This window comes from Acyrthosiphon pisum, chromosome A1, assembly GCF_005508785.2.
Source record: "Acyrthosiphon pisum isolate AL4f chromosome A1, pea_aphid_22Mar2018_4r6ur, whole genome shotgun sequence".
In the NCBI taxonomy this organism is placed as follows: domain Eukaryota; kingdom Metazoa; phylum Arthropoda; class Insecta; order Hemiptera; family Aphididae; genus Acyrthosiphon; species Acyrthosiphon pisum.
The window spans coordinates 149649142-149665329 of NC_042494.1; the positions used below are offsets into that span (position 1 = coordinate 149649142).

Here is a 16188-nt window from a genome sequence, read left to right on the forward strand (position 1 = left end):
TGACAGCCTTGATATTTTCATTGCCAAAGTACTAAGTAATTTATACTGCACCCAGGAAAATATTTTGGATCTAAACTCTGACCACTCATCTGTACTTCTAACAATCAATGCATCCCCAACATTAAGTATGACACCTCCAAAACTATTTCACCCTTCAACAGATCGTATTAAGTTCCATAACTTAGTAGATCAAGAGATCACTCTGAACATTAAATTAAAAACACATGAGGATATCGATAACGCAGTTGATAAATTTACCTCAATCATTCAAACAGCTGCTTGGGCATCCCAATCTAAGCCAACCCAGCTTCCAATAGCATTCTATTATTACCGGTATACATATACGCTCATTAATGACGAATAAAAGGAGAGCTAGGGCACGTTATCAAACTTATCGTTTACCTTCCCACAAAGCACTATACAATTCGCTTAAGAAACATCTTCTAAAATACAAATCAGATATTTTCGAACAAAAGTTATCTAACTTATCCTCTTCTGACGGTAGCCTCTGGAGGGAATAAACTAATAAACTCTTACAATATAAATCTAGTTTACCACCACTAACCAAAATTGACAATTCTATTCCTATAAGTTATAACTGATGAGGACAAGGCTGAGACTTTTCGTAAACATCTATCGGAGATATTTAAGCCACATCCCGACATAAATAATCCTAATCTCGCCAGGCTTTATCTAATTACTGCAGAAGTTGCTAGATTTCTTCCGAAAAAAGCTATCCTATTCCTTACCTATTTATTTAATGCAACCTTACGACTCTCATACTTCTCACTTCAGTGGAAATTTTCAAGCATAGTCTTGATTTCTAAACCAGACAAACAACCTGATCTTCCTTCCTCGTACAGACCAATAAGTTTGTTACCTTTTCTAGGTAAGCTACTAGAAAGACTAATACTTAAAAGGCTATTACCTTACATTTCCATGAACAAGATATTACCTGACTCGCAATTCGGTTTTCGCTCAGCGCTCACCAAGTACATAGATTAGTTGATGCAATCTCGTGTTCCCTAGAAAAAAAGTATTATTGCACTTGTACCTTTCTTGACATTAGCCAAGCGTTTGCTAGAGGTTTGGTACGAAGGATTACTTTTTAAAGTAAAAAAATTTCTCTCCCCCTGTTTATTTTTATTAATTAAGTCTTATTAAAGTGATCGTCATTTCCAAATCCGGTTTGGTTCCTCATTATCCAAAATCGAGAAAATCTTAGCTGGAGTACCCCAGGGTGGAATCTCCCTCTTTTTTTTTAATATCTTTACTTATGATCAGCCTATCTCCTAAAATACTTTTGTGGCCGATTATGCGGATGACAAAGCCATCATATCATTTGACAACAGTGGCGTATTTAGGAATTTGTTACGGGGAGGGTCCAGATAATTTTCAGAAAACAGAGCCGTGGGGGGCAAAGCTTCCCACACCACCCAATTACTCTTTATTAAATAAATATACCATATTTATAAGACGATTTAAAATTTTCGAGTTTTTAATTGGTATTAATTAATAATATATATACAAAACAAATTTAAAAAGCAGGTAAGTGGATGTCGCTCTACTGTACAGTAGGTTACAAGTGGGTCAATGTATGATGGATTGTATTACACTTGAATTCAATGATATAATATCATTGTAAAAGGAAAACGATTCTGAGCGGAGATGGTTTGTCAGTCTGGATATTTTATATTGTTATTATTTATTATAGCCCGTAAGTTGAATTAATATTGAAATATATTTTTGTTTATATTCTCTATTTTGTTTATTGTCTATGATGACAAACAAAGCATTAGAAATTAAAATCCCATTTTTAGAGGTTTTTTGTAATTTGTCGGTGGTTTTTCCCGTGACATTAAATAACTAATGAGAAAATCAAAAAATGACCTGCTTAAAGTACCATCTTAATCCAATTTGCTAAAAGATAAGATAGGTACTACATATTGAAATAGTGAGTAGTATATTGGCTTCTTATCACGTATTTCATATGTATTGTAACCCTTATCAAATATGCTAACTGTGTATAAATGTACAGATTGTATAAAATGAAGGTTAGGTTAGGTTAGGTTAGGTGTAAAATGTGTAAAATAAAAAAAAATAAGGTCATTTTTTGCATTTAAAGATTTTTAGAGCACGTCTTTAAAGTTTTTTCTAAATTTTCACATGTTTTTGCATGATTTTTATAATAAATATATGATTTAAAGTCTAAACCTATAGGTACAGAAAAAAGAGTGGTAGTTTGATGAAAAAATTATTTTTTTTTCAAAATGTCTGTAAATTAACTTTTCTCATGAAATATCCATTGGATAGACAATAGATGTATAATTACTTTTATAGGAAGTAGATCAATTTGAATGAAGACTTATCTAAGTGACTTATTTTTTTAATTTAAGGCACCAGGTGTTTCTATACTCTGTTAGTGAACGGCTTTCGCGCATGCAGACTGAGCTGTTGAACAGTGCCTGACCCCTCATGTGATGGCTATGCGTTCTGTGATTGGCAGATAGTCATCGCTGGCCGTTGTCGGTTGTTGGGCGCCTGTGCTAACGCTCTTACCGATGTCTGGATTGTGGTGGGGATGCGTGGAAAAAACGTGTTTTGGTCAGCCGAGTTGTTCACTCTTAGTTGGAACAGAGTATACAAGTTAGAAGTTACTTACAAAGATATATTTAAATTCCAAATTAAATTATCTGAATATTGTAAATGTTTGTATTATGTGTTATTCAATTTTAACAATATACTAAATATACCAAGTATTTAGTATTTTGTTGAATAAAATAAATGTGCTCATTATTTACTAATAATTCATAATTGTTAAAATCTTTACAATCTTTATCAAAAGTAATTTTACATAATTTTCATTTGTTTTACTAAAAAAAAAACCAGTATAATTAATAATAAGTAAAATTATAATTTTTTTTCAAAGAAATAATTAAAAGAAATTGTACATACTTAAAAAAAAAATGAAAAAAATAAACTTATACCCCAAGTCTTCAAGTTTAAAATAGGGGGATGTGGATTCTGAAATAAAATTTATCGAACTGCTGAGTTAAAATTTGCATTAATTAAATTCAAATATCTACTAATATCATCAAAAGAAACATTAAATATATTAAATTTAGGTTATGTTAAAAAAAATAAAATTGTTTGTAGTTAAACTGTTAAAAGTTTATTACACTATAAAAGAGAAGATTTTGAAACTGTTGCATTTGTCTTAGGCTAATCTAAGTTCTTGACAATTAGTTTGTCAAAGGAATCTTCACTTTTTCCCACGTGTTTTTTTTGTATCATCAAATTTAGGTTTTTGCGTAAATGCACCAGTTGTTAGCAACTGCTTTGCCATATGATTTCCTTTTTTCTTATTTTTGGTAATATTTTTATTAACAGTTACATTTTTGTCACTATCTGCTAATTTAGTCTCACTTTGAACTGTTATATTTGTAAGAACTGATTTAACAGATGAATTTACGATTAGATTGGCCTTCATGAATGGGTCAACATCTTTAATCTTAAAATTACTTGTTTTTATGATTTTAGATAGCATTTCATAATAATACAATATATCAGAAGAGGTACCACTAGCATTTGTAGCCAATCTGATTTCATTACAAATCAGCTCTGATAAATTAAATTTCTTTGAACCAAATGATGAAATGTGATGCTGAAACAAATAAATTTAAATGACTTATAAAAGCATATTATACAGTTGAGAATAATATGAAATGTTAGTAAAAAAATAAGGCTAATGTAAACAAAGAAAACCTGTGTTTAAAACAAGTCTAAAATTTTTATTTTAATACTTTTATACATTTATTCGTAAAAACTTACAACAATTATATCATTATTGAAAATTTCTGGTTGTTCAATTAACTTATTAAATTGCTCAATACCATATCTTAAGTGGTTTGTAAATAATAATGTATATGAACATAACTGAGATATAATTTTTGATTGATTGAGTCCATTATATTTATGAACCAAATCAATTAGGTAAGGAACAGGATCTTCACCATTCTTATATTTTTTCCTAATGAGTTCTAAGTCAGCCTCTAGTTGTAAAACTTCAGTTGCTTTGGGATTAATTTTTTTACACTAAAATAAAAAAATATATATATATATATAAACTAACTAAAATATGATATAAATATTTTTTCTAAATAATATATATTACAATTTCGTCAAAAAAATATGATTCAATTGCTTTTCCAATAGCCTTTAAAACAGTCGCATCATTTTGTGACATTTGAAAAGCTTTTTTCAAATATTGTACTCCCAAATTAAAATCTCTATCCAAAGGCGGAAGAGTCATCAATATTTTAGCACATTTAACTACCAAATGAGGGTCCTTTGGTCCTATATTCATAATGGTTCTACAAAAAATAAATAAACTACTAAATTAAAATAATTAACAAATAATTAATAAATAAATGTTATTATTAATAACTTAATAAATAATTAGCACAATTATTGTGTTTTAGTAAATATTTACTATTAATAATAATATTAATGTCCTATGCTAGATTTAAAATTGTATTTATGGTAACTTTACTTTTAAAAGTCCCCAAAATGTTCTCATAAATAGATTATCATATTTATTTTTAACAAAGTAAATTAACAACCGCACTAAAAACTACAATGTATCAATGCAACATTTTAGAGAATTACATTGGAAAAGTAATTTTTTAGATAAAAGATTAATAATATATTATAATCAGAGTTTTACATACTTGATCATATCTGCAATTTTTTGGTTTTCTTTATTTATAGATAATATATCATCCATAACCAACCTATGGTAATTGAAAAGAGGATTTCTTCCATTAGACAACACAATTGCTTGATGAATTGCATTTATTTCGTCATCAGCTGGTATCAATTTATGTGTCGACGACAATTGTCTTTGAGCTGTCAATGCAAGTGAATGAATATAATACCAATGAGAAGTTTTAGGATCTAAATCACATGCTTTCTTGGCCATATCACAAGCTTTTGACAAATAAACATGATTTTCACCATATTCAATTAATACAGCTGCATGTATTGCATATATTGAAGCTCTTAATTTAGAATCCATATTTGCAAATGATGAAATATCTTCCAATAACTAAGAAATTAACGTTTAGTTTAATAAATTGTATTGTAAACTAAGTGATACATAAAACATGATGTAGGTGGAGGAGAATGAATCATTATTCTATTTCTAGTTACCTATTTAATATAACATTTATCAAATAGTAAATAACCCCGTAAATAACAGTTCTTCAAAATCTTTTCTAGTAGGAAAGAAAATCTTGTTGGTAATTTAGGATGTTTAAGTAAAAATGGATTGTACATTAAAAAAAACTATAGATACCTACATGTAATTTTCATTAAGTAATTATGAAAGCATTTTCTATATTTTGAACTAATATTATAACCAAGTCTGGGCAAGTTTATGATAATTTATAACTGAGTTAAGTTAAGTTAATGGAAAACATTTTAAAAAGTTTAAAGTTAACAGTTAACCTAATTTTTTTTTTAACTCAGTTAAGTTAAAAGTTATATGAACATTTTCAGTTAACTTATTAACTTAAGTTAAGTTATTTTTTTTATTTTTTTTAATATCTATATAAATACTCAGTAATATGGTTTAAAATAATAAAATCATAAATATTATTAAACACAGGAAATAGCCAATAGCTTTTCTATACATAAGTACTGAATTAATAGAATTATGTAGTAGGTACAAAAAGCTTACAAAATTGGAAATGTCGAAACAAATACAATCTTTTGATTTATTAATACAGATAAGTATTATACATATTACACAAACAAAGTCTCCAGTTAGTGTAGACTGAATGTATTGAGAGAATTAAAAATTAAAAATTCTATAATTTAATCAAAAAAAATAAAAATAAACGTATTTCACTGGACACTGATAATCACATCATAATTACACAAAAAGTGAAACACGGTATTGTAAATCTTGCGTGCTGAGAGGGCTGAGAACGAAAAGTAAACCCATGTGGGCTACGACTATTTTGTCTACTGACAGTATAGACTAAATATAAATATAAACATTTGAAATATAAATATTTATGCCGAAAATATTTTACAATATGTTCTTGAGAATTGTATATTTTTGATTTGTATTGATATCAATAAAATTAAATAATATATTACTTAATAGTTATTAGTATTTATTAATTATTATTATTACAATATGATCGTATGTCGCAGTATGGTATGGTAATGGTATGGTATATCTTTATTCCTTATATATATAAGATATACCTATATGTTATAATACAATTGGCTTTTAACAATTTTTTTTCTAAGCATTTGAAGTTAAATTTTGATGTTTGAACTAATAAGCAACATTTGAATTATTCGTAAATATTATTCATGAGGACTTGTTTTACTTTATATATGTTATGGGTAATGTTAAAAATTTAGATAAAGTCGACATTGTCAATGCCTTTTGGCTAATGTGTAATTTTTCGTTTATAAACATGAAATATCAACATTATCCGGATAATGTTAACATGAACCAGTCAGTTTTGGATAATGTTGAAACTTAAAAGTTGTATATTAAATAGAGTAGGTAAGAGTTTTAGTTACCATTCTCAATACTACAGTATCACATAATAAAGCGTTGTAATGCCAGAGTATATTAACTTATCTTATCTTAACTAACAATTTAACTAAACAATAAAGTGAAAAATAAATGGGTCTTGTATTCTAGATATGTAGGTAATAGGTATAGTATCTTAAATGGATGATATTTTTATTATAACTTTATAATTTTATGTGCTATACAATACACGATGCCAATCTGTAGATTTGTCTGTTTTCTCACGTGATATTCTCGAGTGAAAATGTACAATATTGTCAAGTGTTTTGAAAAAAAAAGAGCATTTTATCATTTATTGGAAAAACTGTTGTCCGAAAAACGAGAAGATAATTCATCTTATTTATCAAAAGGTGGCAATAAATCTCGTCGTTTGAATACATTTGAAATTAATATTGGAGGTATTATTTATTTGCCACAGTTATACATCAGAAACGATTTTGGTGTTTGTCTGTTGCCTCTAATATCGTTAGATGAGTTGGTTCAAAATTCATTGAGGGAACTTGTGACTTAAATAATATCAGATGGCGGTGGTCAAGGGTACAAAAGGTGTTCATGTAAGGGACAATGTGGCACCAATCGATGTAAGTGTAAATCATCTAGAATTTTGTGCAATACAAAATGTCATGGAAGTATAGCATGTAATAATAAAGGATAACATTTAATTCTATATTTGAAATAGTATTTATTAAATAAAATAATAAAAAATATGAAATAAAATACTCAATTTAATGTTGTATCATTAGTAGGTAACTCATTAAAAATAATTAATAATTATATTATATTATATTATTAATATTATATCTTTTGTGTCCTAAATAAATTTAATATTATGAATAATATAAAATTCTTTTATCTCATGCATGATACATTTTTATAATTGTTAAGACATTATCCAAAAGTTTTTGGCTTATATCATATTACCTGGTTAATGTTAACATTAGCCAACATTTAATAATATTCATGGCGGCTAATGATTACAAGTGGCTGATATTTTATCATCCAGTTAATGTAAAATTCAAATTTTACCATTACCCATAATACACAAATACAATGACATTTTGAAGACATTGAGATCAATTTTAAGGTATTGCTTATATTTACCATGAACCTATTCACCCCATTCTATGGTGAAGCTAACAACAGTATGAACAGTATTATCATATTCATCATTAAAAATCATCCAGTTATACAAGTAACATTTGGTTTATATACTTTATCACTGATACACAATATTATGTAGGTATAAAAATAAAATATACTTTATGTATTAAAATAAAAACCGGGATAAAAACAAATAAATACATAATAACTTACCCATTTACATTCTTCTGTAAGATTTGTAGCAAATAACATATGAATGAAAGTAGCCTTCATAATATGTTGAAGACCAGTATTAATAGATAAATAAAACTCATCAGTACCTTTATCTAATTCTTCAAGCCATTTTCCTATTTCTAATATTTTTATTTGGGCTATTTCATGTTCACCCTTATGAAAATATTCATAGGAAATAATTAAATTACCTATAAACCTAAAAAATGAATCAAAATGAATAATTTAGAAAAGCAAATATTATATAGGTACAGTGGGGTATTTAGGCCAGGGCCTTGGCCCTTCTCTATTCCTTCAAAATGATAATAGTAGTACTTTTATCATGATATCAAAAAAAAAAAAAAGTGAGATATCATTTTATTTTTACATACAAACGCTCTAAAAGTTGATTTTTGGTTTGTTTTAGAGTGTACAATGTCATTGTATAAAATATAATTTCTAAGTAATAAAACAATCATCTTCATTATTATTATTTTTTATTTTTTTTATAAAGAAGGTATTTGTTATAAAAATTAATTAAAAATATAATATTTTACATTTTATTTATATTGATACATTTTGCTCACTATAACTCAGTCCTACTTGTACAAGCATTTTTGAAGTATACCTACCTAGAATTTGCGGGGTTTTCTTAAGAGGATGTCGGAGGTCAGCGCAACATTCGTTTTTTCTCTCAGACCCACGTGTAACATAGATAAAATTATTTTTATGATTTTTGAGTAACCTTAAAGTAAAATTACCTATTACAAAAATTATAGAGGATAATATTTTTGAGGTTATGACTTCATATTGGTTTTATATTTTATTTTATTTGATTTTCGAAATAAAAATATTTTTTCTTAATTTAAATGATACTTTAATTGTTTTGAAACAATATTTATGCAAATCGATATATCTATCGATTTTCTATTGGGTTATATTACTCTTGGATTAATAAAAAAAAAATGATTCTGCATAAATGTGTTTACTGTTTTTTATACCTATGTTGCGCGTGGGCCAAAGGGAAAAAACAAACAATGCTCTGACATATCTTAATAAAATGTTTGCAACATTATGCAACAGTCAATGAGGATATCATTGGTATAGCCTATATATTGTTATACATAAATACAAAATGGTTTCATCTCAATCTCAGTTTTAATAAATAGCATTTTATTTTTAAATACTTACATACCTTTCTAATGTGAATTCAGATGAAGATATATTTAAGTTATAGTCTCCATATTTATTCCATATCCATAAAATTAAATTTTTCTTATTGTTTGGTTTTATGTTCCACGTAAATAAACACTGAATATTATTTATTTGGTTTACAAGTCTTTTGGTATTGGGGTCCTTGACTAAAGCAGATACTAGTCTGTTTTTTCCAAATGAGTTTGTTGCACATTTTGTGTAGTCAAAATGTTCATCTGAAGCACCTTTATTCGAATATTTTGGAAAAGCATGTAAATGACTCTTAGAAGATAAGAAATGATGTAGAATATCTTGCAGTATCTGAATAGCATCAATAATGTTATTTTTTGACACTGAGCAACTATCACCATTATCTGCATTTTTGTTTACTTTCTTGATTTCAGTAAGTAGTTCCTTGACATATTTTTGAGTATTTTCAGCTATTTCAAATTCTATTGCATGCCTTGCAATCTTGGTTTTCTTCTCACATTCATTAAAAAGCAATTTAAACATTGACACAAACATATTTATTGCCTAATATTTAAAACAAAACATTACGTTATAGTGTATTATTGTAATAAAAATCCATTCTATAATATTATTATACTTTTTGTTTCAATACTTACAACTAAAAAGTGAATACCTATATAATAGAATAGTGTAAAATCGAATTTTCTTCAAATACCACCAAGTATCCAAGTTATAACTATCATATATATTAATAATTACGTATTTTAGTACTTATGTTTAATGTTTATACCTACACTAATAACAAGGACTGGATGAAATAATTAAAAACTTACCTTTTAAAACGCGAGTCGAGATTGCAAGATCATAGAATAATATACAGATCATTGAGTAAATAATACAGAATCAAATATTAAATAATAAACATTAAACACATCGAGATAAAGAATACACTGGAACGCGCACTCATGGCGCACTGTCGCACTCATAAACAGAAAACGAGCCGCCGTGATAATAATCATCCCCACCACCGTACAGCAAAAACCGGTATTATTTGTATATATTTTGTAATTGCAGTTTATTAACTTTTCCGTGGTTTAAATTTGTGCTTTTTAAAGTTATTCAAATATATTTTAATATTTATTTATTCTTATTTGTGACGGGGTTTTTTTTTGAAGATAATTATTATTTTTTGTATTATTTTTCTTACTATTTAAAGTCAAAGCGGTAATTTCGTGTTCGGCTTTTGGATGCACCAATTCGATGAAACGACAAGTTACATTAAAAGCTTAAAAATACAAAAAGTTCCAATCATATTAGGTGGTAGAAAAATGTTTGTTCTTGGTTTTATTATCACTATGAAAAGTACCTTAAATGTAGCATCTCAATTAATTAAAATTAAATTTCAAAGCCCATTAAAATTTGTACTGACTTATAAAATGTCCCAGGATCATATAACACTTATTTTGGATGCATAAGAGCAACAGGTGGCTCGAACAATAACCCAAATGCAGTTCAATTTAAAAATACGCTTCGGCAATATTATTATTCACAAAAAATATTGCTGTTGAATCTGGAAATTGTTTGAACTTTGATTACTCTGAAGGTGATGTAATAGAATTCCGATTTGAAAAACGCAGTAGGTATATCTGATACAAATGAAACTCCTGATGGTAATGACTTGAAAAATATTTGATTCATCTAGATAATGTTGATTTGGGCTATTATGTTAAAGATAATATACCTATTAGATTATATTGGTGTCAATTGTATTCAGCTACTATTTACTAATAAAAAATTGTCTAGACCACGATTGCCGGATTGCATGTAGTAAAAATTCATCTTTTACAACTTCCGTAAATAGAGGTAAATTAATAATAACTTCTAAGGCTGTTTCATTAATTATACAACAACTTGAAAAATCTTTTCAAGCTGTGGTTATAAGGGAAAAATATCTTCATAGAAATGTAAAATTGTTAATTACCGAAAGTGCTAGAAGAAGTAGGTACCTATATTGAATAAAAATAGTTAAATTTTTTTTTTGCGAATTCGCATCCTAGCTATTAATGTTGAATTTGGCGCACATAGTCATGAATATTCATTATTTACATTAATTTGTCAAACATTTATTAACATTAGAATGAAACATTATGAAAAGCAATTTAATATGTGTGAAGTTTTCAAAAATCATTCTTCTCTCAGGCATAAACTTATAAAAGTTATTTTGTTTAAAAATCTATAACTATAAATTATTGTTCTTTAGTACCTATACTATTTGTATACAATACATTTTTTTTTTCAATATGGTTTATATTATACTAAACAATGTTTTATATTTGACCATCGCGGATATGGGATAACTCTAATTTACAGGTCATCGCCATATACCTATTCAGTCAAAGTTAAAAGTATTAGTATACCTATAAGTACCTATCTATAAGTTTTAAAGCTTATTAAATGATAATACCTACATCAAAACACTTTCATTTGCAATAATAAAATTAAAATTAAACAAGAGTAAAAAATAATTATTTAAATAATACAAGTAGGTATAATGGATGGGGACAAAGCTCTATGTTATATTGTTATGTTTACATCGTAAACATACGTTGCGAACATCAGTGAATAAGTAAGCTGCAGGTTAGATATTATAGTAAGGTACCTACTCAATAAAGCACTGGATGATATTGCTATAATAATTTATAATGACAAGTTTTTATAACTAATTAATGTAGGTATAGGTACGCTTATTAATAATTTCCAATATTATACTATGGGTTTCAGAATAAATTATTCTTTCAAGAGTACAACAGTCAACAATACACTCACCATACCAAAGGGTTTCGCACTTTCGCATGTCTGCGACCCTAAGCGATCATGTCGCGCAACCGCTGGTGGTCGGAGAACGTGCACAGGTAACTTACCGCCGAATACTCAAAGTCCACTTTCACTTACGATACCTACCGTACATTTTACGCATTTTATAGTCATAGGTATACATTTTAGATTCTGAGCGGAGCGATGATTGACGATTGTATTGATTTTACAATGATGTGTTTTTTTTTTGTGTCATCACCTTTTAGGACAGTAAAAGTGCTTAGATTTTCTTCAACAATATCTTTTCTGATAGGAAAGTGAAACTAGTTGGTACTTTGAGGGGGTCAAAAGTAAAAAATTCCCAGTAGTATTCATAATCACCGTGAAAAACAAAAGAAAAATTAATGATAACGAGAATTTTTACGCAAAATCGATTTTCGACAACTTGTCTGTGTCATGGGAGTATGGGAGAAATGAACTGTAGGAGGGAAAGGTACACACGTGGCAAAGAAATTTAGGCATATATTTAAGAATTTAGGATTTCCGGTTTAAAATGAGAATATGTACCTATATAGAGCTTAAGATTTTTGTGATTAAGAGGGTTGCGGTATAGTAAAGGATTTTAAAATAATATAGGTACCGTCATACTGCGACTATTGCAGTATCAAAATAAAAAAATATTATGAGTGATATTAATTACTAAAAACTAAAAGCCCACTATAATAATCGTTTATTTTTTTCAGGCAAAGTAGGTTAATACAGCTATATATTTTATTGTATTAGATAATCTGAATTCGAAATTATATTCGAGTATCTTATACCTGCATAGGTAAATAGGTAATAATATTATTCAATATCGATCGTATTATTTATTTTATATCGCACAACAGGGCGACGCCCCTCAACGTCCAGTGCCTCGGATTGTTGTCCGTCTCGAAATCGATTGAACCCACGTACTTGAGATCCGTCCGCTGCGGTTTTCTGTAGATCGGACACTCGTACAGTTTTGGATCTTTGCCCGCGGTCGTATTGATGGCGAACACGTAGATGACTGGCATTTGCTCGTACAGCACCTTTGGCTTGCTTTCCACCAGTTTGCCCGTCTTCCGGTCGAGGCTGGCGCCCTCCAAGAACATGCCGCACACGTACACGCCCTCCGGTGGTGAGTCGCTCAGCTCCTCCTTGTTGTGGCGAGTTATCAAGTTCTGAAGAACCACCGAATCCAACGCCCAGCCCCGATGTGCTCTCGTTACTTCCTACAAAAACGTGAAATATTCCGTGAGGATTAAGACACAGGTATCTACGCACTGGAATGGAATAAGTGCATTGTGCATATATTAATTAAAGATAAGTACATGTTACATGGTAAGTAGGTACCTACAGGTTCACCGCAGGCAAGACAATGAATGAAAATAATTACCTAACTTCAGTTTGTTAAAAATAAGTTATGCATATTTTATTTAACGTCTTATAGGTACATAGTGAAAAAGTGAATGTGCATAATTAATTTTTTTAACAACGCAATATTAACCATTTAATCAATCAATCAATTTTATACCTAAGTCATTGCCATATGCGCAAATAGCGTTTGAGATTTGGGGGGGCTAATAGGGCTAATAGGGCCTTACTTTGATAATATTGAATAAGCTTAAAACAAAATGTAAGAAATGTTTGGGAGGGCTATGGACATTTTTGGGGGGGCTTAGCCCCTAAAGCCCCCCTCTATTTGCGCCTATGGTCATTGTACTATATTATTGTAGCTATAGTATAGTATATAGCAGAGGTTCCCAAACTGTGGGTCGCGCTATAATTTGATATAATACATATTTTTCGTTGATGTTCAAAGTTCAAATACAGTTTTTCGTTAATCGTTATCTGCGAGATTGACGATTACGAGTTCACAGCACCGTATCAAACAGATTAATAGCTATACCTATTGAAAAGAAAGCGATTTATCTGAAACAAATTAGTGTTAGTAAATACCTAAATACCTAAAAAAAAGGTCATTCAATGTATTGTGGGTCGCCAAATTTTAAAAAATTCTCAAAATGTGTCGTACAATAAAAAGTTTGGGAACCTCTGGTATATAGTATATATATTTATAGGTTAATTTTTATTTACAATCAATTTAAGTATATTATATTGGTACCTAACTAGTGTAATTAATATTACCTATATATAGTACACATAATATTTATTATATCAAATATTTTTAAATTTTTTCCATGGTTATAAAGGTATTTAACAAAAGTTAATTTTAACTTACCGCGTAGGTAGGTAGTAACTTACCTAATATTAGGTATGTTTTATATTAACTAGATAAGCTAATAATACAATGCATACCTAAACTAGTTAGGTAAGTTAATTGAAAATTAAAAAGTTATTCTGTTTAACAATTGTATATTTGTGTGCCTACGATAAAATTACATAAATAATATATAATTTATATTTATATGTAACCATAGAAGTCTTCAACAAAACTATCAAAGTATTGTAAATGTACATTATACATATAGTATAATAATAATATTATAATATTATTATACTACATTATATTAGGTACCTACTTGTCTCATGGCCGTCAAAAATCCTTGTGGGTTGAAGAAACCTGTCATCCAAAACACGTTTGGTCGACCACTGTTTATCCATTTTCTGAACTGATTATCCCGTTCCAGCAACTCGGTAAACCAAAATCCAAGAGTAGCCGATTCCCAAGACACCTAAATATAATATAATATATACATACGAACAATACATTTCGCTGGGTATTATAGTGAGTAATACTACTTAGTACTAAACTACTACAGACTGATTAATTTTATCTTGATTCAGACAATAGGGAATAATCAGTATAATAAATAAAATTTTTTTTTATCATTTATAAAATAAGACACTTAGATTTTTATGTTCTAAGCAAATAATAATGCATGTGTAACCAACTGCAACCATTTAAAAAAAGAACTATAATAATAATAATATTAATAATTTGTAGTTTTGCAACAAAAGATTCAATCCCTTTGACAATATTCCATGAACAAAAAATGTATTAAAATATTTACTTTTCTTATATTTATATTTTGAATATTATATTATTATAAGAAAAATACATTTATTTTATTTTACTTTATATTTATTTATTGGTTTTTTTTTTAATTATAAATTTTTTCAGTAACCATCAATTTTGATGTTTCACATTTTGCAGACCGAGATGGATTACATTTTTTTATAGTAAGTAGCTAATTGTTCTAAAAATCTAAAAAAGATGTCCATTAAAAATTCATTATAAATTATAATATTCCTAATAGATGTGTGACCTATTCAGGGGCGGACTTACCATTTTTCCGTCCCTAGGCGTTACAGCACTAGCGCCCCGTACATTGGCTTGCTCCCATGGGGGGGGGGGAGTAATGTTCCATGAAATAAAACAAAACTATAAAAATTGTATTTAGGTATTTTTATATTTATACATACCAACTAAACAAATAAATATTAATACAATTTTGCATAGGTACCTACATTTGTACACTTGTACAATAATTAAATCATTTATCTGTAGCAAAATTATCTATGATTTGGTGGTGAGCACTCTAGTCTCTATAATCGTAATCGATTAGCAGATTTCTGAGCGGTATGCACTATGCACTATGCAGGAGACGGGCGACAGTGCCAGCGTCGCGCGTCATCGCAATGTTTATTATTATTAATTACTTTATCAAGACATCTGATTTCCAGAATTAATTCCAGTATTCTAAATGTGGTGCCGCATGCGGGGTGAGGCGGGCTATTCCAGTAAGCACTGTGCGAGCTGTCCCACACCTAGCTAGTAGAGCGGCTATATTATACAATGTACCCGGCGGCCCGAGGCAGTATATTTGACTATCTTGGCTGGCGTTTTGCGCATGCGCCATTCTCAATATTGTACATAGGCAACGCCGGCAACAACTGCCTCGTCGAGTGTCGAATCTCTAGCGCCGGTCACAGGATTAAACTCAAACGGCAAGGTTATTATAGCTTATAAATTAAAACGTTACTGCGACGTGACTACGTGAGCCATTCTCCAGTTTCATGCAAGTTGTATATGAAAAAAAATTAATATAAAATATAAATTTAGGTAAATATAATTATGAAATTATGAAACAATTAAAAGTAATAATTAACTAAACTATTGCGCCCTGCACGTGCCTTGGTGGCCTATGGGTAAATCCGCTCCTGGACCTGCTAGCATATTACCAGTGCCGGATTTAGCGGTGGTGCGGGGTTGCGTTGCACCGGGGCCTCAAGAC

At 29.0% G+C, this 16188-nt stretch overlaps 2 protein-coding genes across 4 annotated transcripts in view; both read right to left on the reverse strand.

The window, feature by feature from the left end:
• Nucleotides 1-2915: 2915 nt before the first annotated feature.
• LOC100168220 lies at nucleotides 2916-10089 on the reverse strand. 3 transcript variants are annotated; one of them, XM_016802658.2, is made up of 8 exons: nucleotides 9925-10088; nucleotides 9748-9827; nucleotides 9123-9655; nucleotides 7931-8147; nucleotides 4731-5107; nucleotides 4175-4373; nucleotides 3832-4095; nucleotides 2916-3664 (listed from the first exon to the last, which is right to left on the reverse strand). In XM_016802658.2, the coding sequence occupies exons 3-8, from the start codon at nucleotides 9644-9646 to the stop codon at nucleotides 3263-3265; spliced, it is 1983 nt and encodes a 660-aa protein (XP_016658147.1). In that variant the 5' UTR covers nucleotides 9647-9655; nucleotides 9748-9827; nucleotides 9925-10088; the 3' UTR covers nucleotides 2916-3262. The 3 variants fall into 3 exon arrangements, with proteins under 3 accessions (XP_016658147.1, XP_029344439.1, XP_016658148.1); XM_029488579.1 differs by lacking the exon at nucleotides 9748-9827 and having other exon boundaries at nucleotides 4794-5107; nucleotides 9925-10089; XM_016802659.2 differs by lacking the exon at nucleotides 9748-9827 and having other exon boundaries at nucleotides 2917-3664.
• Nucleotides 10090-12612: 2523 nt separating this feature from the next.
• LOC100164135 (dynein heavy chain 5, axonemal) overlaps nucleotides 12613-16188 on the reverse strand; it is a 36174-nt gene continuing 32598 nt past the window's right edge. The window contains exons 63-64 of the mRNA XM_029488580.1: nucleotides 14473-14625; nucleotides 12613-13161 (exon numbers count right to left, since the gene is read on the reverse strand). Coding sequence (XP_029344440.1) covers nucleotides 12775-13161; nucleotides 14473-14625 — 540 coding nt within the window. The 3' untranslated portion in view covers nucleotides 12613-12774. The remainder of the gene's footprint in view (nucleotides 13162-14472; nucleotides 14626-16188) is intronic.

Coding starts and splice junctions, on each gene's coding strand:
- LOC100168220 (XM_016802658.2), bottom strand. CDS start 9,646: ATGTTTGTGTCAATGTTTAAATTGCTTTTTAATGAATGTGAGAAGAAA. Junction 4,096..4,174: donor CATATTTTTTTGACGAAATT/GTAATATATATT, acceptor TTTTTATTTTAG/TGTAAAAAAATTAATCCCAA. Junction 3,665..3,831: donor TCAATAATGATATAATTGTT/GTAAGTTTTTAC, acceptor TATTTGTTTCAG/CATCACATTTCATCATTTGG.